This window comes from Pholcus phalangioides, unplaced genomic scaffold (genome assembly GCF_987345545.1).
Source record: "Pholcus phalangioides strain wild (caught in Gottingen) unplaced genomic scaffold, Ppha-v1.0 ptg000017l_1, whole genome shotgun sequence".
In the NCBI taxonomy this organism is placed as follows: Eukaryota; Metazoa; Arthropoda; class Arachnida; order Araneae; family Pholcidae; genus Pholcus; species Pholcus phalangioides.
The window spans coordinates 30,744,333-30,769,065 of NW_028301610.1; the positions used below are offsets into that span (position 1 = coordinate 30,744,333).

Below are 24,733 nucleotides of genomic sequence, written 5' to 3' on the forward strand. Positions count from 1 at the left end.
GTAGAAAAAATACACATACACCAGTTCATTTATTGAATTTAAAATTATGTAACGACTACAAGGCCTTAGTGGAAGAGACAATTTGTGAGGAAATGTTTGGAAACTTTAGAAAAAAATTAGGGGGTGATATATAGAGTACCCATCAAGACAATATTTACAAATGAAACCCATAGTTGCAACCCACTCAGTGTCAGAAAAATGTAAAGTAAACAGTCTATGTTGAAGTTTCAACAGTGAAAAAAATATGCAATTTTTGATTTCAATCCCGTGCAGATCAGTGAGTCAAAGGAAATGCTTGAAGTGATGTGAACTGTGCAACAGCGCTTTTGGACATTAGTAAATGGCTGACTCGTGAAATCTCTGACTGTTATACTGATCTTGTCCACTGCAACAAGAATTCTTACAACGAAATCTTCCACACTGTCTACAGGTTTCATCACAAACAAGTGTGCTTGTTGGGCATGTTTTCAAGTTTCACTTCTCTGACACTCTTGATGGCCATATTCACCAAGAACGTTTAACCTACAATCGCTGGTTAAAGGATTAGAGATCGAAGCAGATTGATTAAATTTACAATTTTATAACCAATGTCAATCTCTTTTCTGTGGTTCCCAACTTCAAGGCGCGAATGCGAGTCGATCTCCCCATTAAAAAGTCTCGTAATAGACCTACAAACATCACAAATGTAATTCAATCATAACACATCACTCACTTCACTTCTGAAATATAGATGGTAGCACTGAAAAATCAATAACACTACAATGCGCCCAGACTGTTAGGTACACCTCCGGCACAACTCGCTAAATAGTAAATCGCCCATACATGGTGATAGACCTGAGTTGTGCTCTGACACTTTTTTTTCTTTTCAAACAATCTCTAATCCTTTAGCCAGCAATTGTAGTTTAAACACTCTCTGTGAATACGGGCATGAGTGGGATTGCAACAATAGATTCCATAGTACCAATCAAGACAAATAATATTTACAATCGCTCTTTCAATTCTTCTAAACAGTTTACAAACACCCTGTATATTGATGAACATGATTAAGTCTATTGTTCTACCGCTTTCGTAGACTGTGAAATATTGGTGCCTCCGAAAGAAGTTTCTGGCTATGGCCCTGAATATACAATAAGTGGAATGTTTCCCAAACAGAGTGAAAAAATACTGGTCTATTTTTTTCTGGCAATTTTTTTCTTGCCTTCCAACGAACAACAAACTTGCAACTCACCTGTAATCAAAGTTTTCATCAGAACCAGATAAGAAACTTTCATACATCATGTTGATGAATTCAGTAAGAAGCAGCTGCTTTTCTGCTTCAGGCACTTGACTTTCTACAAAAAAATTGTTTATATGAGAATTCAATCATATAAAGATATTGTGAACAGGTCATTTCATTTCAAATCACCTGGCAAAATGCCATAATGAAACCCAGTCTCAGATTTCAATGATTTTTTTTATTTGTTGCTTTTACCATCCTTATACAAATAATATTTTACATGGTTAATAACTCTAAAACTTTTTGAGAAAAAAAGACATTTATCAAAAAATTATACAGATGACTTTTCCTAGGCTCAATTTTTAAGCGGCATTGTTTGAGAAAATAAATCATAACTTTTTCAATATATTCAAGTGAAATTTTCACTAGTGTTCACAAAAACATACAGAATATGAATAAAAATAATTCATACGTTGGAAATTCACATGCAACAAAATTATGTACTTTGTTTTTGTGGAATTTTTCGTTAGAGAAAAAAAAAAAAAAATTTCTAACATTTTTAGACCAGAGGCACAGCAGTTACCAGAACAACTTTTAAATCTCTAAAATATATGAAGAAAAAAATAATTGTTTTTTGACTGTTAAAATATATTCTGGCTCGCAACACAAAATTCATCGAAATAAGACTGGATAGCTCCAATTTCAAATCATTCAACGAGATACTGAAATGTAACCCATCATCCCAGATTCCAATTATTTTTTGTTTATTGCTTCTACCATCCTTGTTGACCATGCAAAATTTCATGTACATATCTCAAAAACTTTTTGAGAAAAGTTTTCTAACCCCACGAATAACGTCTCTTAGGCTAACCCTATTCAAGCAATATTATTTATGAAATTTTAAATCATTGAAAAATTTAATTTTTGATTTTTTTTATAATAAAAACACAATGGCTCACCTTTGCTTTTTCATTTACAAAAGCTCTCCTGCTTTTCACACAGCATATTTCACACAGCTCTTCACATTTTCATACCAACTTATTTAATCTTTATAAATTTAATATTCTTTGTGTCGATCCTGCATCCGACGTTTAAAATTATTAGGTACTGTGTGTTTCTATTTTTTGCTCAACCATCAATTTTTTACTTAAAATATATGTGTGCTTTAAAGAAAAACCCTTTTCGCTCCGGTCCTTGTTACCACCATTCAAAATTGCTCCATTCAAAACCTCTTCCCTTTTTCCCTCTTGTCCTTTTTACCCACTTGGCTAGCTTGCTTCTACTGGCGGGAGATATCGAATCCAACCCTGGGCCTAGGGTCAGCCACTCCCCAACACGCTCTCAAAATAGATCAAATCCTTCATCTGAATCTTCGACTCTTTCGGATAACTCATCCATTCTCCGTAATATTCAAGACACCCAAGTAGCCATTCTTGACAAACTTACCCTCCTCACCCAAAAACAGGACTCATTCAGTCATCAGCTAAGTGATCTATCCCACCGTCTTGGTGCAGTTGAGGAAAAACTTTCCCCAGTAGAGGAACTCCAAAGCCAAGTCTACGACCTCTCCTCTAATCTCTCTGAACTCCAATCCTCCCTTACCAATAAAGTCATCGATCTTGAGGATCGTTCTCGACGGGATAACTTGATTTTCCGAAACATTCCTGAAGAATCTGACTTCGAGTCCTCCTCCACCCTCGAATCCAAAATCATCCAATGCTGTTCTGATCACCTTGACGTAAATATTACACCTAGTGAGATAGACCGCTGTCACAGATTAGGTTCCAAAAAGACCCACGGATCCAGACTTACCATAATAAAATTCAACAAATTTAAAATAAAAAGTGAGATTCTAAAAAATGCCTCGAAACTTAAAAACAGCAACATATCTATCTCAGAAGATTTCTCTTTCGATACACGCAAGCTTCGTGGTCAAATTTGGAGAGCCAGTCAAAAATACCGTGACGAAGGCATTAAAGTAAAACTTATCCACAATTTTGCACTCATAAATAATACCAAATATGTCTGGGATCCCGATATTAATGATATCCGCCCCATCTTCCCCGCTCATACTGCTTCGAACCTTTCTATGCCCTCCCTCTCCTCCCATATTTCCTCGGTACCCCCTTTAGGCTACTCCCCCCGAGCAACCCTTCCGTCTACACAACCTCCAAATTAAAAAATACCTACCAGTTGGGAACTATTAACACTCGCAGCCTGAAAAACAAAACTGATTTTCTAGAATCATTCTTACTCATCCATAATCCCCATTTTCTTGGTGTTACAGAGTCATGGCTAAATAATACAATCTCTAATTCCGAAATTTTGCCACCCGATTACAATGCTTTTCGAAAGGATAGAAACTCTCGGGGGGGCGGGGTCTTACTTATTTTCAAAAAATCTATCCCTTTAACTGAAATTCTATTAGATTCCGAACTCGAAATTGTTGGAGCCGAATGGCTTCAACCCAACTGTCCCCCACTTGCCATCTTTTCTGTCTATTTCCCTCCCTCTCCTGATTTCCACCTTTTTGAACAACTGGAAATTATTCTTGAAAAATTTTATAAAACACATTCTATTCTTATCTCCGGAGACTGGAATCTTCCCGGCATTGACTGGAAAAATATGGAATCCCTGTCCGGCAATCACGGAATTAATAACAAAGTCCTAGATATCTTCCTTAAATTTAACTTGGTCCAATCCATTTTTGAACCCACAAGAACCACCCTCTACTCCAGCTCTACCTTAGATCTCATTGCTACCTCCAATCGAATTTCAGTCCTTTCCACCTCCATCTTTGAGGGTTGCTCCGACCATAATATCCCAGTCATTAACTTTTCCCTCCGCCACTCTATCCCATCCTTCAAACTCGCCCCTAAACGTAATTTCAACAAGACAAATTATCCACTTATGCAAAATATTTTTCGCTCTCACTTCAATGATTTCTTATCCATATCCTCTTCTAACAATATCCACACCCTCTGGACCTCTTTTAAATGTATTATAGACAAATGCTTAACTACAGTTCCAATTAAAAATGTTTCTCCTAAGTCTTTTTTTAATCCATGGATCACCAGAGATATTATTCATTTAAAGAGGAAAATCCGCCGAATCGCCTTCAAATATAAAACTAACAAATCCAATTCACTCAAATCCATAATTTCAGCCTCCACCCGAGACCTCAGAAACCTCATTTCCGTCCAAAAGTCCAGATACCTCTCTCATTCTCTACCCCATTACTTAAAAACCAATCCAACAAAATTCTGGAGTTATCTTAGACCTAAATCTGTTGGTCCCACTTCCCTGAGAAGTTCAAATAAATATACATTTTCTCCTTCAGAGATGGCTACCGAATTCAATTTAGCTTTCTGCTCGGTTTTCTCAATAGACCCCTCTCCTCCCCAATACTCTTTTTTTGATTCTATCCACAACTCACCCCCTATATCCTTCTCCAAACAAGGTATCCTAAAACTTTTGAAAAAACTGAAACCCCATTCTGTTGGCCCTGACGACATCCCAAATTCTATTCTTAAATTCTGTGCTGATGAAGTCGCCGACTATCTTTTAATCCTGTTCAATGTTTCACTAAATTCTGCTACCCTCCCGAACGACTGAAAAATCAATAAAATTATTCCTATCCACAAAACGGGTTCACTTTCCAATCCCCTTAACTTCAGGCCAATAGCAATCACTTCCTCCTGCTGTAAAATCTTCGAGCATATTGTAGCAAAAGAAATCCGTATCCACTTAGACTCCATCAGCTTCTTTTTCCCCAACCAACACGGCTTTAGACAATCTCTCTCTACTACCTCTCAACTGGCCCTCTTCATCCACGACCTCTCTGAAGCCATTGATAAAAACCTACAAACTGATGTCGTATTCCTAGATTTCTCTAAAGCCTTTGATAAAGTTCCCCACGATAAACTTCTTCTCAAACTCTCCCGCCTTGGCCTTAACGTTCAATTACTTAATTGGGTGGAGGCTTTCCTAAAACACCGTAAACAGTTTGTTCATTTTAATGATCATAACTCGTCATCCGCCTCCGTAAAGTCTGGGACCCCTCAAGGATCGGTCCTCTCCCCGTTACTTTTCCTAATTTATATCAATGACCTTCCTCAATCCCTCAACTGCACCACTAGACTTTTTGCTGATGACTGTGTAATTTACCGTATCATTCTCCATCAATCTGATCAAGAACTTCTCCAACATAACCTGGCTTCCATCGCCGACTGGTGTTCCGTATGGCAAATGCCAATGAATATCTCAAAAACGGTTCACATGAAAGTTACCCGTAAACTTCTTCCTCTTGAATACTCCTACTCCATCAATCATTTACCGTTATCCCAAGTTTCACATATCAAATACCTTGGTGTCATTATTTCAGCCGACCTACGTTGGAACAAACACATCGACTACATTTACCAGAAGTGTCTTAACAAACTTTTCTTCCTCCGCCGCAATCTTAAACACTCTACTCGGGATATCAGACTTCTCTGTTACCAAACTTATATATCCCCCGTCCTCTCCTACGCCGCTGAAATCTGGGACCCTTACACCTCCAGTAATATAGACAAACTTGAATCTATTCAAAATAAATCCGCCCGATTTGTTCACGACTGCTGGTCATCTTTCATTTCTGTGTCCGAACTTAAAAATGAACTTCATCTCCTCCCTCTCTCTACTCTTCGTTTCATCTCTCGATTAACATTGCTTTATAAAATTTTCCATGGTCAGTTCAACATGGATACTTCTGGTATCTTAGCCAAACCATCCTACATCTCTAGAAGACTCGACCATTCCCTTAAAATAAAACCTATTTTTGCTTCCACTGACTGCTTTAAATACAGCTTCTTTCCTCATACCATTGGTGAATGGAACAAACTCCCAAGCTCTATTGTTGAATCTCCCTCTATCACTAGTTTTTTATCCAACATCAAACAATATCTTTGTCATTCTCAATCGCATCCTCTTGTATAGGCCCAAGGGCCAACAATATTGTATAAATAAATAAATAAATAAATATTCAGTGACATTGAACTCTTCACAGATTTTTTGCCTTGTTCTATGAAATGGGCCAGAGTTAAAATTTGCAGTTTTTCCCTTGTTGTGATGGTTAAATTGAGTCTATGAAAATTATCATATATCATTTGCTTTCTGTTTAATATTTTCATTAAGTGTGCTTTGAGATTCATTTTCTGGTAATTCTTTAAAATCAAAGGTTTGTAAAGTGTAACAGGCAGATTCAACTTTTTTTTTGGCATAGTTTGACTTGCACTGTGAAGCTACCCTATGAAGTTTAATTGGGGACTCTTCTATGTTCTGTAGAGATAAATTTATTTCTTCGGGTATATTTCATACTACTTTAAGAATAAAGCTCTATGATAATGATAAACTCTAGATAAATGTTCAGAACTTGCTTCCACTCCTCAAGATCAAAAGATTGATGTCCAATGATGTAATGGGTAACACATTTTTCACTTTTGCATAACACTTTTTATGACAGTGAGATACTGTTTCTTTTCCATTGCTAAATTTTAAGTGTCTTTTCTGACATTTTACTTTGAATTCCAAAATGGTATAAAATACTTAGCTCAAATGAAAATTGTGTTATAAGAAAAGTTTGCTAACCCTGGAGTTGGCTACTCTATGGAGCACATTCTCTGTTTTCGGCAAGATCATAATTAAGACTTCCATCATTTGTATGTGGGGGCAGTTTAGTTCTAACACTTTTCTTTTAGTTTTCTCAATGAAGCAGCAACAGTGACTATATCATCACCTGCTGGGATGATAAAGTCTTATCAAATAAGACACCAGCTGCCTTCTGAAGGACAAAGACCAGTGCGCCATAGTTTATATCTTCACAAAAGCAATTATTATTTTTTACAATCATTACAAGAAACATCACATCTATCACCAGGCACTATATACATTAGGTTTTAATTCTACTCTCTTCTATCTACCTCAGCTACAACAATCAGGTTGCATCTGATAAATATTTCATTCTTTGTGATTTGATGCCTCATATTCTAGATTTTTATCAGCAATTTTTCTTGGGAAAAATCTATAAACCTGTATTAAATATTATGTAGAATTTTTTTTCACACAAATATAACCATTTCATATTTATCATATATATATGTTTATTAAAATGTATGCTGTAAAAATCAAAGTAATTAAAAAAAAATTTTAATACTGTTTTGGTAAAAAATACCTTTATAATTAAGCATGTTAAAAAACTTCAAAAAATATATATATATGATTAATATTATCTGGATTTATCAAATACAAAATTCTTTATGTAAAAATATAATGCCAGATTACAAAAGTTCACCTTTGTTGCATCATAAGAAATACTTAGTTAATTTCACTTTTAACTGATCTATATTTTTTTAATAATTTGGAATTTGAACTTTTCTAAGAATCTGAACATGAAGATTTAATTTAAAAAATAATTTTATTCAACAATAAATGAATTTTAAGTATGAATTAAAACCCCAAAAACCTTTTTTTTCACCAACTTTGATTTGACACACTGCATTAACATTTCTAATTATTTCATGAATTCCATTTAATCTTAGAATTTTAAAATTTATTAAATGTTTTGAATTATTGCATTAACTACTCATGAAACTTAATTTAGTGAATACTGAAAAAATGTATAAGTGTATATGAAAAATAAAATATAAATTTATTTTTATTAAGCATGAATCATTATATTAAGTCAAAATGTACAAATATAATTAATGTAGCCATATACAAATACAAATACAACGCCACAACAGGCAAAATGCCCAACGAGGTGGCTGATAAAAAGATGCCCATAAAAATATGGTTGTCATAGATTTCAAAAATACAGCAACCCAATTAAAAATGCAATTAACACAAATTACAAACAATATATACACATGATAAAATATTATACAATGCCCATAAAGAATACATATTGTTTTGTTACTCAAATGTATTAACTGTCAAAATAATGTTTACTCTTCTATAGTCTTAATATATTAATAGGATTAAATTAATAATAAAATTGAAAATTCATGTTTTGCATCCAAAAAAAGTGTTTAAAAAATTGTTTTACAAAAATAAATTTAAATGACTTTTTGCTCTAAGGTTTAAATTTTCTTTCCTAGTCAATCTGTATTGTTTGTGATCATTTTAGTGAAAATTTCACTTGAATGTATTGAAAATCTGCAAAGTTATGATACATTTTCATAAATATTGCTTGAATGGGGTTAGCCTACGAAACGTCATTCGTGGGGTTAGAAAACATTTTTCTTCTCAACGTTTTTGAGATTATGTGCATGAAATTTTACATCATCAACAAGGATGGTCGAAGCAATAAAAAAATAATTGGAATCTGGGATGATGGGTTGCATTTCAGTATCTAGTTGAATGATTTGAAATCTGAGACATCCAGATTAGATGAATTTTGTGTTGCGAGCCAGAATAAATATATTAATGATCAAAAAACCATTATTTTTTTCTCCAGTCTTTTACTCCATATATTTTGGAGAAATTTAAAATAATGGTTGCTTTGGTAAATGCTGTGCCTCTGTTCTAAAAATACGTTCGAAAAATTGTATTATTTTTGAACAAAAATTCCATAAAAACAGTTTACATAATTTTTTTGCATGTAAATTTTCAAATGTAAATGTATGAATTATTTTTATTCATATTCTGTATGTTTTTGTGAACACTTTTGTGAAAATTTCACTTGAATATATTGAAAAAGTTATGATTTATTTTCTCAAACAATGCTGCTTAAAAACTGAGCCTAGGAAAAGTCATCTGTATCATTATTTAATAAATTTCAACATTTTTTTCCCAAAAAGTTTGAGATGCAAATAGTATTTTACATGGTTAATAAGGATGGTAAAAGCAACAAATAAAAAAAAAAAATCATTGAAATCTGAGACTGGGTTTCATTGCTGGGTGATCTGACATGGAATGACCCGAACATAACCTTATAACCTAACGATTGGTGTACACATACAGGGTGTGTCAAAACTCATAATGCATATGTTGGAGAAGGGTGATAGAACACAACTAGACAAGATCAAATAGGCATACAACCCATGTGGCAAAGTGCTAAAGGGCACTTCCCAGCAAATGCACTTAAATAAGCTGTTCACTGTAGTCATTGTGCTAGAAATCACAGATGAGATAGATGCATACATAAATCAGGAGAAGGCTGGCATGCAGTACATATATGGGTTGTGGACAGCAAGGAAAGCCCAAAGATTGTACCAAAAGAGTTTTTTAACGAGACACATGCCAGAAGACTGTCGCTGTTGGAAGTCGCAATTTTGGTTGCCGTGATGTTTTACTCAATATTTTTTCGGAGTTCGCCTCTTTATATTAGTAACTAATGTAATTTAAATTTCTGCAACAGTTTTTTTTCTCTATATTTATGTAGCAACATATGCCTAGCAAAACTAAGAACCTACAAATACTTGTATGTGGCTGTATGGGAATATTAATTATTGGGAACTTAACTGTGCATTTATATAAGTTTTATGTGTATGTGGTTCAGGTACTGCTATGTCTTTAAAGATGAAACTGGTAATGAATGAATATTATTCTGTGTGCAGTATTAATTTATGCAAAAGTCTGTTCCTTGATGTAGCAAGATTATTTTAAATTGGAGACAGGCCAGCATTAGTGTCTCAAAAAAGTTTGAAGTTTTTTTATTCTGCGGATTGCAAACACACACACCACTATGCTGTCTGTGGAGATCAAACCCCTGACCTCATGATACCAGTCTACCGTGATGCTCACGCAAACAGAGGCATGAATATACACAGCAACAAACCCCCTTCCCAATATGGACATTTTAGGATCATGCATAAACACAGGCACCCAGCAACATTAGACCTCACCTTCCTGGTTTACGATAAAAAATTTTCAAGCTAAAAAACGAAATTCATTTAGTTAAGAGATATTACTTGAGATAATCACCTAATTATTAAAAAAACCAACCTGGGCATAGATATTATTAAAATTGAACATCCCTAAAACAATTTTGGGTTCTTGTTAACATAGGGCACATTATGCAGCTGAAAAATGTAGGATGCGTGTCCTAGTGGGGCTGCGCATCAAAACAGCCAAAGATCCACCTTAGCAAATATATATGTCAGCTACAAGACTGCTCTGATAACAAAAATATGACTTAAAATTATATAAAAAGATTAGATTTTAAAGAAAGCTTTTGCAAGCCCTAGGTTGGCCATGTCTGGTATATACATATGCTGTTGTATTGTGTTCATACTAGGTAAAAAAAGTTATTAGCAACTAACAGGGGTGGGAAGTGACTAAGTCCATTTCGGAGCAGCAAAATTCAGGATTCGGAGCAGTTTTGGAGCAGCAAATTCAGGATTTGGAGCAGCAAATTCAGGATTTGGAGCAGCAAAATATGGGATTCGGAGCAGATATTTATAAATTGGAGCAGTGAAATTAACAAGAATATTTTCGTTAACGATCAACCCTTTTCAAAATAAAACTGTACTGTCTTTTGTTATCAAACATCTTTTTGTCAGCCTGATTTTTGTTTCTGGTGTTTTAGGCTTTTGACACCTTGTTTGAAAGAGCGGCTGTCATAAAATTTTTTTGCACCTGTCTATTTAAGATTATTTTTGCTTACTCAGGGCACTATTTGCTGCTTTGAACAGCAGCACTTCAAATGAGCTAAAAAAAATTTTATAAGTTTTCAATTTTTTTATACTTGGAAAGAAATTGTTGCAAAATGGGAGAGAATTTCGGAAGAATCAACTCGATGTTTGGCGATTCAGCACTCATTATCTGGCGCGATTGGCGATCTGACACTCGTTATTTGGCGAGATTGGCGATCCGACACTCGTTATTTGGCGAGATTGACGATTTAACGCTCGTTATTCGGCAAAGTTTCTAAACTAAAATTCGTAATTCGGCGGACATGGGACATGCGCTTTTTACTCCCGGAATGAAATTTTTTTTCACGAAACATCGGGATTTAACACAATGACGATCGACTACAGTAATTTCTACTGCTTCCAGTGGCGACTTTTTTTTTTTAAACGGAAACACTCGCATTTGTACTTTAAAGCTGAAAGACATTGCAAACCATCTTCAGTTCCACGATCACGGATAATATCGGGGTTTCGCGATGGAAAGCCCGATGAGGTGCCGATAGTTTGAGTATAGTGGAATAAAACACGCTCTTCTCGGAAAGAATCGTTTCGTGGCTAGCAGGAACCAAAATATTTTTGGCGTCCTTTCCGAAATTCCGGGCATACTAAAGCAAAATTCGCTATTTGGCGCAGAAAAATACGAAAATACGCTATTGGAGCAGGATGGCGCAAGATATTAGTTTTGGCGCAGTGCGGCGCAATTGGCGCAGAGTTCCCACCCCTGCAACTAATTTTTTAACCACTAAGTGTTATTTTGATAAGTTTCAAAATGATTGAAGATACCTTTCACTCAATTTCTGTACACACAAATTGCCAGTCTGAATACAAACTCTTGCCAGAATGAGCCTTTTATTATGTTAATCAAAAAGTTATACTTAAGCACAATGATTTTGTTCATTGTTGTACAAAGACAGTATTTGCTGCACTTAGCTGACCACTAATTCAGTTACAAATAAATTTGGAAAATTTTTTTTTCTCAATTACAACCTATAAAGCTGATTCATATACCTGGAATTTCTTCTTCAGAATCATCACTATCTTCCTCTTCCATCATACTCGTTTCTTCATCTTCTTGGTGTCTCTTCAGATTTTCAACACATTTCCGATTCATACATTCCATCAATAGGCCAGCAAAACTATAAATATATTGGGAATTATGTTATTACATGATATAGCTATATTTTTATGTGTGGGGGGAATGGACCTTAATACTTGGAAGCCTCAAAGCAGAATATGCCGAAATTTGTGATATACGTCACACAACTATCAGTGTTACTGCAGAACAATCTGGAAGAATTTTAAGAAAAGTGTAGAAAACACTATTATGAGAATTTCTACTGCAGAATATTTCCAGTCAGCAGAGGGCTCATTTCAGAACAATGCAAAACATTCTGGGACTTAGAAGGAGGAAAAACAATCATGATCTACATAAAAAGTATTCAATTTCATATTAGAATTTCTAAATTCAGTGGAGGTTGTGATAACTGACCATTACACTCTAACTTTTTCAAAACAGATTGTTAAGAGTTTTAATAATAAAAAAATGCTCACACACATGATTATAAGTGCATATTTGGACTAAAATTTTTCAGCATTTTAACCCAGGAGTTCTCAAATTGTGCACTGCCAACCTTTTACTAATCAACGCTTATCCATGGTTTCCCAAAGCATGCTAACAAATTGTCACTCTAAAGAATCTTTGCGATTCTTTGTTGGACTGTTTTGGGTAGTCACAGATAAGAATTGATTAGTAAAAAGGGTGCAGCTGGTGGAAATAGTGAGAACCTCTGGGCTAACCTAGCATGTAAGAGTAAAGGCAAAAGATGTTCATAGATGAATAATATACAGGACATCCATAAATAAAAGACCCTATCTTAAAGTAGCCTACAGGCGAAACCAGTCATCAGAAAAGTGTGAAATTTTGTGGAGGACTTCATGAAGTGATGAGATTTTGTTTCAGGAGGAAAAACTAGTTGCATATGTCGCCACCACAGGGCATTTCACTTGAACACCTGTAGTAAACATGCAAATTTATGTGATGTCATGTAGCAGCTGTTATAAAGCCTAGAAACATTTGCGGAGATCTTGTTTCTCAATGTGTTTGCTGCTCACAATGATAAGTTTAAGAGATCTCGCTTTCTTGGTCAAATTGTTTTACCAAAACAGCAATTCTGCAGTAACTGTTCTATGGAAATATCGGACTTGGAGGAGGATTCAAAAAGATCCAGGTAAAACCTTGAGTATGAAAACGAAATTTGAAACCACGGGATCGTTGGCTGTTCATCCTGGAAGAGGAAGAAAACCCATATTTATAGACGCATTACAGGATGTTTCGCTTCAGGTGGAAGAGGACAGAGCTTGAATTTTTATGATGATTGGTTTCGCCTGAAGGCTACTTTAAGATAGGGTTAATACATAGGAAACTCATGAAATGTTGATGAGAAAGTGTGTTTATGACTGTTTGAAACTTCCTAGACGGAAAGGAAACTGTTGGTGATGAGCTATGTTCAATTGACCATTAACAAGCAGAACACCAGACATCGAATGAGTGCGACAGATGCTTGCGGTTAATCGGTGGATGACTTTAGTAATGATAGCAGATGATTTGGGGATTAGCAAGGCCTCTGCAGCCTTATTTTTGTTCCCTCAGCTAAAGGGGGTCGAAGATGTTTTTTGAAGATGTACCAGACATCCAAGCAAGAGTGACAAAGTTTCTTCGGGTGATTCCAAAGAAAGCTTTTGCTGAATGTTTTCAGCAGTTTCACAACCATTGTCAAAAGTGTACTGTAGCTAATGGACACAGTTATGCACGCTTGAGTGTGCTGTTATCCTGATGGACCTGTCTCATGGCCACCACAATCGCCCAATTTATATAGCCTGGTTTTTCTTGTGAGGGACCCTAAAAGCCATGGTCTACGAGATACCCATTGACTCTGACATCAACCTCATCATAAGAATCTGTCATAGCTGCAAGCGTCAGCGAAATGCCAGGTATTTTTGAAAGGGGTCGACAATCAATGCGTCGCCGTTATGAAACGTGCATAACTGGATGGTAAGAACTTTGAGCACTTGTTGTGAAACTTACGTGTACATCAGAGGTCTTCAACCTTTTACTAGTTGCGAGCACTGCTTGTGCCCATCATCAAAAGAGCACCCTTACGGCAAGTGTGACATGTGATTGCATGAATCAGGATGATTTCAATACTTGAATGCAATTTGCACAAGGTGTTTAATTGTAACGTTGATCAAGTACTCACGAGCACAAATTTGGACCAGAGCATCGATCACTCAGGGTGCTCGCGAGAAATGGGTTAAAGATGCCAGGTGTACATGTACTGTCCCCTCGTGTAAAATATCTCAGGTGAACATGCTCCATCGCAAGATACGAGTGAATGATGGTTTCGGTTTTTCAAAAGTGGCGACTTCGATGTTGTAGACAAAGAACATGAAAAACCGCCAAAAAAAAAAGAAGATGTGGAATTGGAAGCATTGTTGGATGAAGATGATACTACACAAAAACAATTCGCAGAGCAATTGGGCGTTAGTCAACAAGCTGTTTCCAATTGCAATGCCCCATGACAACGTGAAATGCTCCTTGACAATGTTCAATGGTCAATGTTCCATCACATACAGCAAAAGCGGTTCGCGGCACGTTGGAAGCACTCAGCTGGAAGTTCTACCCTATGCGGCTTACTCACCAGACTTGGCTCCTTCCGATTACCACTTGTTTGCATTTATGGGTCACGCACTTTCTGAGCAACGCTTTGGTTCGTACGAAGACGTGAAAAAATAGCTCGATGAATGGTTCGCAGCAAAAGGGGAAGATTTTTACTGGCGTGGTATTCACAAATTTCAGGAAAGATGGGGGAAATGTATAACAAGCAATAGAGCATACTTTGAATAAAGCACTTTTTTTATCATTCTTCCGAATTTAACGTGTTTTTAAAAAAAAAAAAATCTGCATTTCATACTTGTACACCTGGTATATATATATATATATATATAGGGTTATTCCTATTTATATACAGGGTGATTATAAAAAAACTATCCTGACATATGGGGCCCCTAACTATCATACCATTCACAGAAACCGAATGAAATTTTGGCATAAGGTATTTTGATGTATGCGCTCAAGAATGATATGGAAAACAACAGTGTCACTCTAACAGTTACGGTTACAGTGAGAAAATTTCGAAAATATCAAATGGCAACACCAAGTTTTTTGTATTGGAATGTGATCTCCATTGTGAAAAACCCTAAATAGCGTTCGAACGGCAACTGTAGCATGAAAATCACCGGCGGTAGATAGGCTAAAAGTGAGGACAACCAATAAGGACAGAGAAGCAGAATAAAATAAAGCATTTTATTGTGTTTCACAAATTTTCCACATGACCTTGTGGAGGACTAATCAGGCTGGGATCTCAGCCGAAGAAACGGTGTGGCGAATGAAACGAACATTAATGCTCTGGTGCACGGCAAAGTCCTTTTTACTTTTTCCTTGCCTAGCTCCGGGGATTTTCGTGCTACAGGTGCCATTTTAACGCTATTTAGTGTTTTTCAGTATGGAGATCGCATTCCAATACAAAAAACTTGGTGTTGCCACTTGATATTTTTGAAATTTTCTCACTGTAACCGTAACTGTTAGAGTGACACTGTTGTTTTCCATATCATTCTTGAGCGCATACCTCAAAATACCTTATGCCAAAATTTCATTCAGTTTCTGTGAATGGTATGATAGTTAGGGGCCCATATGTCGGGATAGTTTTTTTATAATCACCCCGTATATAAGGAAGTGGATCATAAAACACCCCCCCCCCCCAACTGTCCTATCTCAAACCATTTTCAAGTTATGGTGGATAATCGATTATGGGAAAAAAATGCATCAAATCTAGAAAAACCAGAATTTGTGAAGCTTCTGAAAGACCTATACGCAAACTAAGCACACATTTGGAAAGAGCAGGAAAAATACTATAAGATGGTGACACCAATTTCATCAAAATATTAAATTTTAATAGTGAGCTACAAGCACTGAAAGATTGGCAAAGTTTAAAATTGAATTGTCGCCAAAATTTTTAATCAATTCTGCAAACACCCTTCTAGCTACAATCGGTCAAATTTGCCAAAAAACTTGTCCATTCCACCAGCTTATGATAAACCATATCTGTTTTCTGGTTCTGGAGAAATTTAGTCTTGTTTATAATATACATTATTGAAACCAAAGTTCCTCGAAGTAGATAATCGACAAAAATTCTCGGAACTAGCAGTTACAGATTTTGGTTTCAATTTGATTTTATATAAAAAATCCTACAAGGTGACACTGCCTCTATCTGCAGGATATCCATATTTAATGGTGAGCTACACGAGCTGAAAGATCGGTCACCAAAACCTACTTAAATTACAAATTTCAGTGATGTATTAATACAAATACAAATACAACGCCACAACAGGCAAATTGCCCAACGAGGTGGCTGACTTAAGAACATCATGGATCCCCGAGCCCTGCCTACTACTGCTACACCACACATGCACCCCCCCCCCTCCCGCGGAACACCCAACGAATCGGTACATGCGGGAATGTGCGTGTACGTGTAGTGAAACCTGACGTGAAGTTAAGTATTGCAAACTAAATTTCTCCTAAACTAGATGACCTATTTGGTTTATTCTAGGCTCTTTCTAAAGCTGGTGGAATTAACAAATTTGATCAATTGTATTGCTAGAAGGGTGTTTGCGGAATTGACAATTAAAAATTTTGGCGATAAGGGGTCGTTCAAGTATTACGTAAGCAAATTTTTTGCCATTTTTGACCCCCCCCCCCCTTGTCATCAAAAGTCAGCAAATCGGAAACCCCCATCGATAATGACGTAATACTTGAACGGCCCCTAATTCAATTTTGAACTTCACCAATCTTTCAGCTAGTTTGATGGTGAGTTAATAATAATCAGCTGGATTTAATGGCAAGCCTATAGCTCACCATTAAATCCAGATACTTCAATGAAATTGGTGTGACCTTGTAGGATCTTTTCTGCGCTTTCCAAATATGTGCATAGTTTGCAAGTAGGTCTCTCAGAAACTTCACAAAAATCTGGGTTTTTTTCAGACTTCACACTTTTTTTCCATAACTGATAATTCACAACTCGAAAACGGCTCGACAAGGTTGGTAGGTTGTTTCATGATACACTCGGGCTCATCTATCACCACCTTTTGTTTGGCAGAATAGGTCGGATTCCCCCTGTATATATATTACATACTCCTTTCCTCCCACCAATTCATTCTCTGCAACATATAGCCTTGGATCCACACCTGGCTTCAACTAGATACAATAACATCTCAGATAACAAATAAGTTTGTTTATGGGTGTTTTGCAAGGCGAGTATACGTTTTAAACAAATTTTGACTTGATCAGCTAGTGATATCTCTCAATACGAGTGGGTAATGGGTGGTAAACTTTATCTTTTTATAATTGCCCAGGAGAAATGCTACAAATGAATAATACAAGAAAAAGGCTAAAATTCTGTAAAAGAGGTTGTGCCTAATTGGCGATTTTCCCATTTCCAATTCTTATTGGAAATGGCAATAAAATAGATAAGTATTGCATGTTGGCTTGAAAAACATTCTTGTTGCCAATGAAAAATTTTGAAAAGTCAAGGCTTTATCTCTTAGAGACAAAATAAATTGCCTAACTCGCCACAACCTTGCTTACAGAATCTTACCCAAAAAAATACACCGAAAGCACGTTTTTTATAACAGGAAAGCATCTGATTAGGCAATTTTTTTTTCAAGACACCATTTCATCATGTTTCAAATGCTTTCAATAATATTTTTTAATACCTTGTATATTTCTTTTTTTTCTTAAAAATTTCAGACCACTTCTCATCAGAGATGTAATATCCAACCAGCTGTTCAAATAAAAGAGGATTCCTTTCTCTCATTGCTTCAAAGCTAAAATAGCTTCCTTCTTTGACCATCCTTTTCAGCGCTTCAAATCTTCGGTTTTGGCACTGCGCTCGTCTAGTCTTTTCACTGCTGAACTTGCGAATTTGTTGCAAGTAAAAATCAACCTCATAGTCATTGCTAATGTCATCAAAATAAGATATATCATCTACTTTTATGTCTTTCCAATACCTCTGGAGGAATAATCTGGGATTTTTTGCCAGAATATCCTTAGCAATCTCCCTTTTTTCTTCAAAATTAAGATCTCTTTCATTTATTTGCTGGCTTTTAAAGAATCCCTTTCCATGAGCTACTGAAAATAATATGTTTTCTTTCAAAATATTTTCCTTGAAATTTTTTATAATATTTTCTTTGAGATCTATTCCAACAAGATCTTCCAATTCCATGATAGAATAAAATATTTTTTTTTTCGTTTTTACAGCATAAAAATACTTTGGAGTTCAACAAAGCATAGCTCGCACAGTTTCTACAATTACCTCATAAACAACTCAACAAATTCAGCAACTAAACATGAAAAATTCGAAAATATAAACATACACGCAACAAATTAAATTTCAAATGACGTTTTCCTAATTATGTGATGTTATTCCCACAAGCATGATGATAAAAATCGGTCCCGTATTTTTCCCGATTTGCGTTTTCTATCTTTTATTTTTGATTTAATCTGGCCAACAAGCTAGTGATATTTGTTACAAAACAATGAATGTTTTAGGTCCTGAAAATTAATTAATTTTTTCGAAAATCTGGAATATTTTTTATTAAAATTTTATGTTCAATGTAAACTGACCATATTTGTTCGAGAATAATACAGGACATTGCTAATTATAGCTAAAAATGATGCCATAGATAATAAACATCGAGCTTATATTACTCGATGAAAAAAACCAGCTAATCGAGCATTTGGCGATAAGTTGTCATTTCATTTGGAGAAATTTCCTCCCTCAATTTTACGCATGTCCATTCTGACAATTGTTCAACCCCTTTCAACTATGTGGAGGAAAGAATACATTTTTATTCTTTCCTCCATGCGTTCAACACTGCAGCGAGACCCTCGTTTCAACAACACAGTAGTTAGCAACTTTGCTCACTTTTGGTTCATTTTCGGCGGTAAAGCCGGTTTTTCCTATAGGAGTAGAATTTCTAAAAAAATTTAAAACCCGGCTTAATGTCCTATATTTTTCTCGAGGATATATGGTCAGCCTAAGTCAAGCTATCCCCAAATTTTTCATTTTTGTCAGAAAAAATATTTTTTTCCCTGTCCTGTATTTCCATTAACTTTTTTTAAAACTTTAATTAATTTCATCAAAATTGTATGTCCAATGAAATCTTGTTGGTCAATTTGAATACCGTGTGATGTGAACTGAACATAATAGTCATCAAAACTTATTTCGCGCCCATAGTTAAATTCAAGAGTAGAGCTTTGTTTATTTCGCTGCTTTCAAGGCATGATGCTGTCCTTAATTTGCCTCGGTGTATTGCTGATTATTATCTTTTTTTCTGGTATGATCTTTCATCGCAAAGTGACAATTATAAATTTAATATAGTTTTGAATGTAGCAATATACTGTATGGTCAATTTATCCAGTGTAATAGGTATCCCATTTATATACAGGCTGTCCCCAGTTTTCAATGAATGCAGTAGTCTCGATAATTCGAGTTAAATGAGGCCGAGGTTAACTCGGATTACTGAAAACTCAATCATCCAAAAAAGCTAATAGAGATAGGCTTTGGGGGGGGGGGGGGGGGCTCAGACTTATATATTAGTGTACTTATTCTTTACTCTCACCTATTTTCTTAATTCAATGTCCGTTCAATGGTTTTTCTACCTGCTGCTCCCAGAATAGTCTAGAAAAGAATCACTTCAAAGCACTAAACAAGCAGAAATCACTACACCAGGGGTCTTCAACGCATGGCCCATGGAATAACTGTGTCCCGGCAAGCTCTTTGATAATGTGTGACGTATAGGTTTGTGACCAATGGGCCTGGCGAAAATGACAAATGTGGTTCACAATGTGTTAGCATTGAAGGTCCCTACATTACATCAGCTCCTTGCAACACTCCTGACGTAAGTTGGCAACAGTGCTGTCTTAACGCATGGACCCACCCGGGCACAGTCGGGGGGGGGGGGGCCTCAAGAGAGGAGAGGGCTCGGAAAAATGAGAAGTTGAATTTTTAAAGAATTTTCCAGGAAGGACCTCAGAAAAATGAACGCAGCACAGAAATGAACATCAGAGGAGTTACATACAAAGGATCGATGATTGGCTAAGAACATAAACGAGGAAGGAGTACCGAATTTAGAAATCGGTAGGATTACACACAGATCGAAAATCAGCCCAGGGTGCTGAGGAGGAAGTGGCACCTTACTCAGGAGATTGGTAGGATCATTCAAACAGAATCGGAATTGGCAGGATTTACGCAAGTAGCAAGATCAAGAATGACTATTAATGGCTTTTTCTCAAGAGCATTAGGTGGCTTTGAATGGTATTCTTGAAGAGCAAAAGGTAAGAAGTTTCATAGCGGGAGCGTTGGACCAGCCGAGCTGTTAATTAACTTACAACGGAATATATTGCTGCTTGAGACTGAAGTGTCATTTTGCAGCACAGTTGTGATTAAATACAGCTCCCAAATCACTGAACATGCAAATGAGGCGTAACGCGCATATGTCCCTATCAACATTCTCAAGCGGCAACTTCGGAAAACAGATTCCTTTCCCGTTAGAGTAAACTGAAGAGCCAAAAAAAACTGGTACTGGCATGCGTATGCAAATAAAGAGATATGGAACCAATCAGAGTACGGCACTGCGGTCGGCAACGCCTATATAACACAATAAGTGTCTGGCATAGTTGTTAGATTGGTCTTCTATAATTTGCTGTGTGCATTGTTGAAGAGTTGACAGACTGGACTGTGGAAGACTCCTAAAAAATAAGGGTGGGAACTCTGCGCCACACTGCGCCAAAATTAACTTCTTGCGCCATCGTGCTCCAATAGGGTATTTTCGTATTTTTCTGTGCCAAATAGCAAATTTTGCCTCGGTATGCCCGGAATTTCGGAAAGGACGTCAAAAAAATTTTGTTACTGCTTGCCGCGAAACGATTTGTTCCGAAAAGAGCGTGTTTTATTCCACTGTACTTCAACTATCGCCGTATTTAAACTATCGGCCCATCATTGGGCTTTCCATTGCGAAACCCCAATAATATATCCGTGATCGTGCAACTGAGGATGGTTTGCAATGGTCTTTCAGCTTTAAAGCGCAAATGCGAGTCAGTTTCCGTTTTCAAAAAAAAGTCGCCACTGGAAGCAGCAGAATTTACTGTAGTCGATCGTCATTGCGTCAAATCCCGATGTTTCGTGAAAAAAATATCCCAGGAGGGAAAAGAACATGTTCACCGAATTATGATTACTAATTTAGAAACTTTGCCAAATAATGAGCGTTAAATCGCCAATGTTGCAGAATAATAGGTGTTAAATCGCCAAATAACAAGTAACATCGCCAAATAATGAGTGCTGAATCGCCAACCATCGGGTTGATTCTTCCGAAATTCTCTCCCATTTTGCAGCAATTTCTTTCTGAGTATAAACAAATTGAAAACTTGATATAGAAAATTTATAATATCTATAAAGACTAGAAAATGTTTAGCCCATTTGAAGGGCTGCTGTTCCAGACAGCAAATAGTGCCCTCAGTAAGAAAAAATCATCTTAAATAGACTTGTGCGAAAAATGTTATGACAGCCACTCTTTCAAACAAGGTGTCAAAAGCCTGCAACACCAAAAACAAAAAACAAGCTGATGAAAAGATGTTTGATAACAAAAGACAGTGCAGTTGTTTTATTTTGAAAAGGGGTGAGGGTTAACGAAACCATTGTTGTTAATTTCGTTGCTCCAATTTATAAATATCTGCTCCGAATCCTATATTTTGTTGCTCCGAAATGGACTTTGTCACTTCCCACCTCTGAAAAAAGAATGTAATATATATTGTGAGGAGAGACAAAGAATTATCTGTAGTTGCTAGTACCCTGTTTACGCCAGAGTGGCATGGTGGTAAGATGCTCATCTTCCACTGTGAAGGTTGCTGTCACAGTCCTGGGTTTGAACCCAAGGGAGGATATAGATAAGATATTTTCCCTAACGAACTTGAGGTGACCACCTATAGACAATGCCTTCATTTTCAACCGATCTAATTACTGGCAGTAAATTGCAATATAGCGATATAGTTGGTGTTTAGTGAAATAGTAGTACACTGTTTTGGCCAAAAAATGTTTTTGTAACCAAGTCATTTTTCTGTCATTTTACTTTGGCTTGAGTCAATTTTACAGGATTGCTATGGAAAATGTTTTTTTTTTTTAATTTTCCAAAATTTTATTATTATGCTATGATTATCTTGTCTGGGGGGGGGGGGCAAAGCAGAATGTTTAGCACTGTTCTGCGACGAGCCCTCGGCTGACTGGAAATGTTCTGCGGTAAAAAATCCCCATGCTGTAATAGTGGGTTTTTTTCACTTTTTCTTAAAATTCTTCCAAATTGTTTTGCAGTAGCACTAATTGTTCTGTGACGTACGTCGCCGATTTTGGCACATTCTGCTTTGGGGGGGGGGTGCGTCCCCCATCTTACTTTTTCACTTTTTGAGTGGGAGCCCTGAACCTTGCTTACTTGGCATCCACTGAGTTCACTTTTTTTTTTTCTAAATCCTTGCTCAAGCTCCCACAACAACCCCAGAATTGATTCAGGAATGAAAATATTGTCACGTTTATTATTACAGCCAAACAGTTCAAAATCAGTGAATTGTTTTATTAAGCTAAGCAAAATACAAGGACAGAAGGAATAGATTGACCTAACACACACACAACAAACACAAAAACCAAACTGAATAAAAAAAACAATCAAAAAAGTATGCTTAAGTAACCATAGCAATCAATAATTAAAAAAGGTAAGGATAAGGCAGTTCTTTGTAAAGGCCAAGTTCTCTGTAGTCCATGTGTTGCAATATCATTTTGGCCTATGAGGCCTAAGCCAAGCACCCACAGGTCGAAAATACTTATGCCCATTTATATAGGGTGTATGCTTTACTTACAGCACAGTATTCTATGCCTATAATATAGGCCTACTTCAGAAAGAAACAAGAATGCATACATGTACTTTAGAGCAAGAGTGGCAGAAGCTATTTTTGGAAAATTTCTGCAGCGGTAAGATGAGATATATTCCATTCAGTCAGCGTGGGACTGAGAACTCAATCATCATCGTTGTTTTAAAATACTCATTTTAAAGTTTATATGTTCTTTTCCGAACATCACTGTAGACTATGAAATATTGTGCATGAGTCAATTTAAGTATGTAATTTTGTTTGGTAACTGATTCAATTTTTATTTTAAATACTGTATTTTCAGTGGTGCAAATTTGCAGGTTCTTGAGCGGAGGCAGAATGTTTTAAACATTCAGCTCAATTGAAATGAAGACAAGTAGACTGAGGTCTAAGACACGTAAGAAAAATGTGCCTGAGAATGAACTGGATACAAAAGTATCTGACTCTGTTAAAAAGTCTAGTTTACATCAAACAGATGCCATTCTTTCTGAAGCTACTAGTTCTGTGAACCAAAATAATAAACATCAAGTTACACCACTGAAAGAAAATAGTAAATGCTCAAAGACAAAAGGTGATGGTAAGATTTTACTTAAAAAGTTTTTTAGAAAAACAGTAAAATTTTTTTACCTTATATCTGTTATGTAATAAAACAGGGCTTGACACGACACGATGGTGACTGAAAAATTGGTTTTAGCGTCTAAAATTTCATATATATAATTATTGAATTTGAGTCCAAGGACAACAGAAAATTTTTTGAAATTACGACAGTATACCTACTAGCATAGAAAAGGAGAAAAAAATAATTTGGATCGTTTTTCTCAAAAAAAAAATTTGCTTGGCTTCCAAGAAAGGTGGCTGGCATCTAAATTTTTTAATTTGTCAAGCCCTTTGCTAAATTAATTTTAGGAAAAGATACAAGTACATTTAAAGCAAGAGTGTGTTAGATCTTGCAATTAGTGAGTACCATATTTTAATGTGTATAAGGAACCCCTCTGATTTTTGGCTTAAATTTGTAAAAAGTTTTCATAAAAGACATTTTTATTCATCAACCATTAAATTCCTCATCACTCTCGTCCGATACATCACAATCAGCTACATCAACTAGTTCATTACCATTATCACTCTCTGCACAAATTGCAAGGAATCGAGTAATTTTTTAATATAATACTATTTTTATAACCCCCATATATTTTTGGAAGTCAATTTTTGACAAACAAGGGTTCGTCATACATTTTGAATATGATAAATACAATTATCCATAAAGATTATGGACATGGTTTATGGGCAATGGTTTTATAAGGGGCCATTTAAGTGTTATGTAAACACCCATGGGGGTGGGTTGATAATTATATGAGCAATTAGGTGTGAAAATATTAAAATAGGAAATTATTTTATTCAAATCAGAATTGAAGGATATTGTTATTTAACATCAGTCGAGTCTTGACATGTATCTTCCTTCATTTTCAAGAAAATCTCATGGAACCTCAAAGACATGTAATACTTGTTGACTGAGCTCACTTGTGCTGTGATCAATTTTTAATAGAATGAGATACTGACACTCTTTCATCAAAATATCAAAATGTTATTTGGAAAATTCTTCATCAATAGTTGGACAGAATTAAGTGATTTTTGTATTCTTTAGATCAAGTGCCTTCAAGTCCGACTTCCGCACGAGTCATATTTAGCATTTTAATGAAGCCAACAGCCCACTGTGCTATGTTAAATATATGGTATCTAAAATTATTTAGTCAGAGCATGTGTGAGGAGCACTTATTACTGATTGTGAAATATAAAAATTGGGATCTTTGTTTCCACCAG

General features: G+C 35.9%; 2 protein-coding genes across 5 annotated transcripts in view; one reads left to right on the forward strand and one right to left on the reverse strand.

Moving 5' to 3' along the window:
- LOC149072887 (coiled-coil domain-containing protein 97) overlaps nt 1-18,370 on the reverse strand; it is a 20,711-nt gene extending 2,341 nt beyond the window's left edge. The window contains exons 1-3 of the mRNA XM_089246160.1: nt 17,716-18,370; nt 11,896-12,023; nt 1,229-1,331 (exon numbers count right to left, since the gene is read on the reverse strand). Of these exons, the coding sequence (XP_089102286.1) occupies nt 1,229-1,331; nt 11,896-12,023; nt 17,716-18,224 (740 nt within the window). The 5' untranslated portion in view covers nt 18,225-18,370. The remainder of the gene's footprint in view (nt 1-1,228; nt 1,332-11,895; nt 12,024-17,715) is intronic.
- A 680-nt stretch (nt 18,371-19,050) lies between these two features.
- LOC149072888 (uncharacterized) overlaps nt 19,051-24,733 on the forward strand; it is a 29,316-nt gene continuing 23,633 nt past the window's right edge. The window contains exons 1-2 of one of the 4 annotated variants that reach the window (XM_089246309.1): nt 19,051-19,338; nt 23,220-23,486. In XM_089246309.1, the coding sequence (XP_089102435.1) occupies nt 23,282-23,486 (205 nt within the window). In that variant the 5' untranslated portion in view covers nt 19,051-19,338; nt 23,220-23,281. Of the gene's footprint in view, nt 19,339-23,219; nt 23,493-24,733 lie in introns of all 4 variants that reach the window. The other 3 variants (XM_089246308.1, XM_089246307.1, XM_089246310.1) reach the window with 3 other exon arrangements.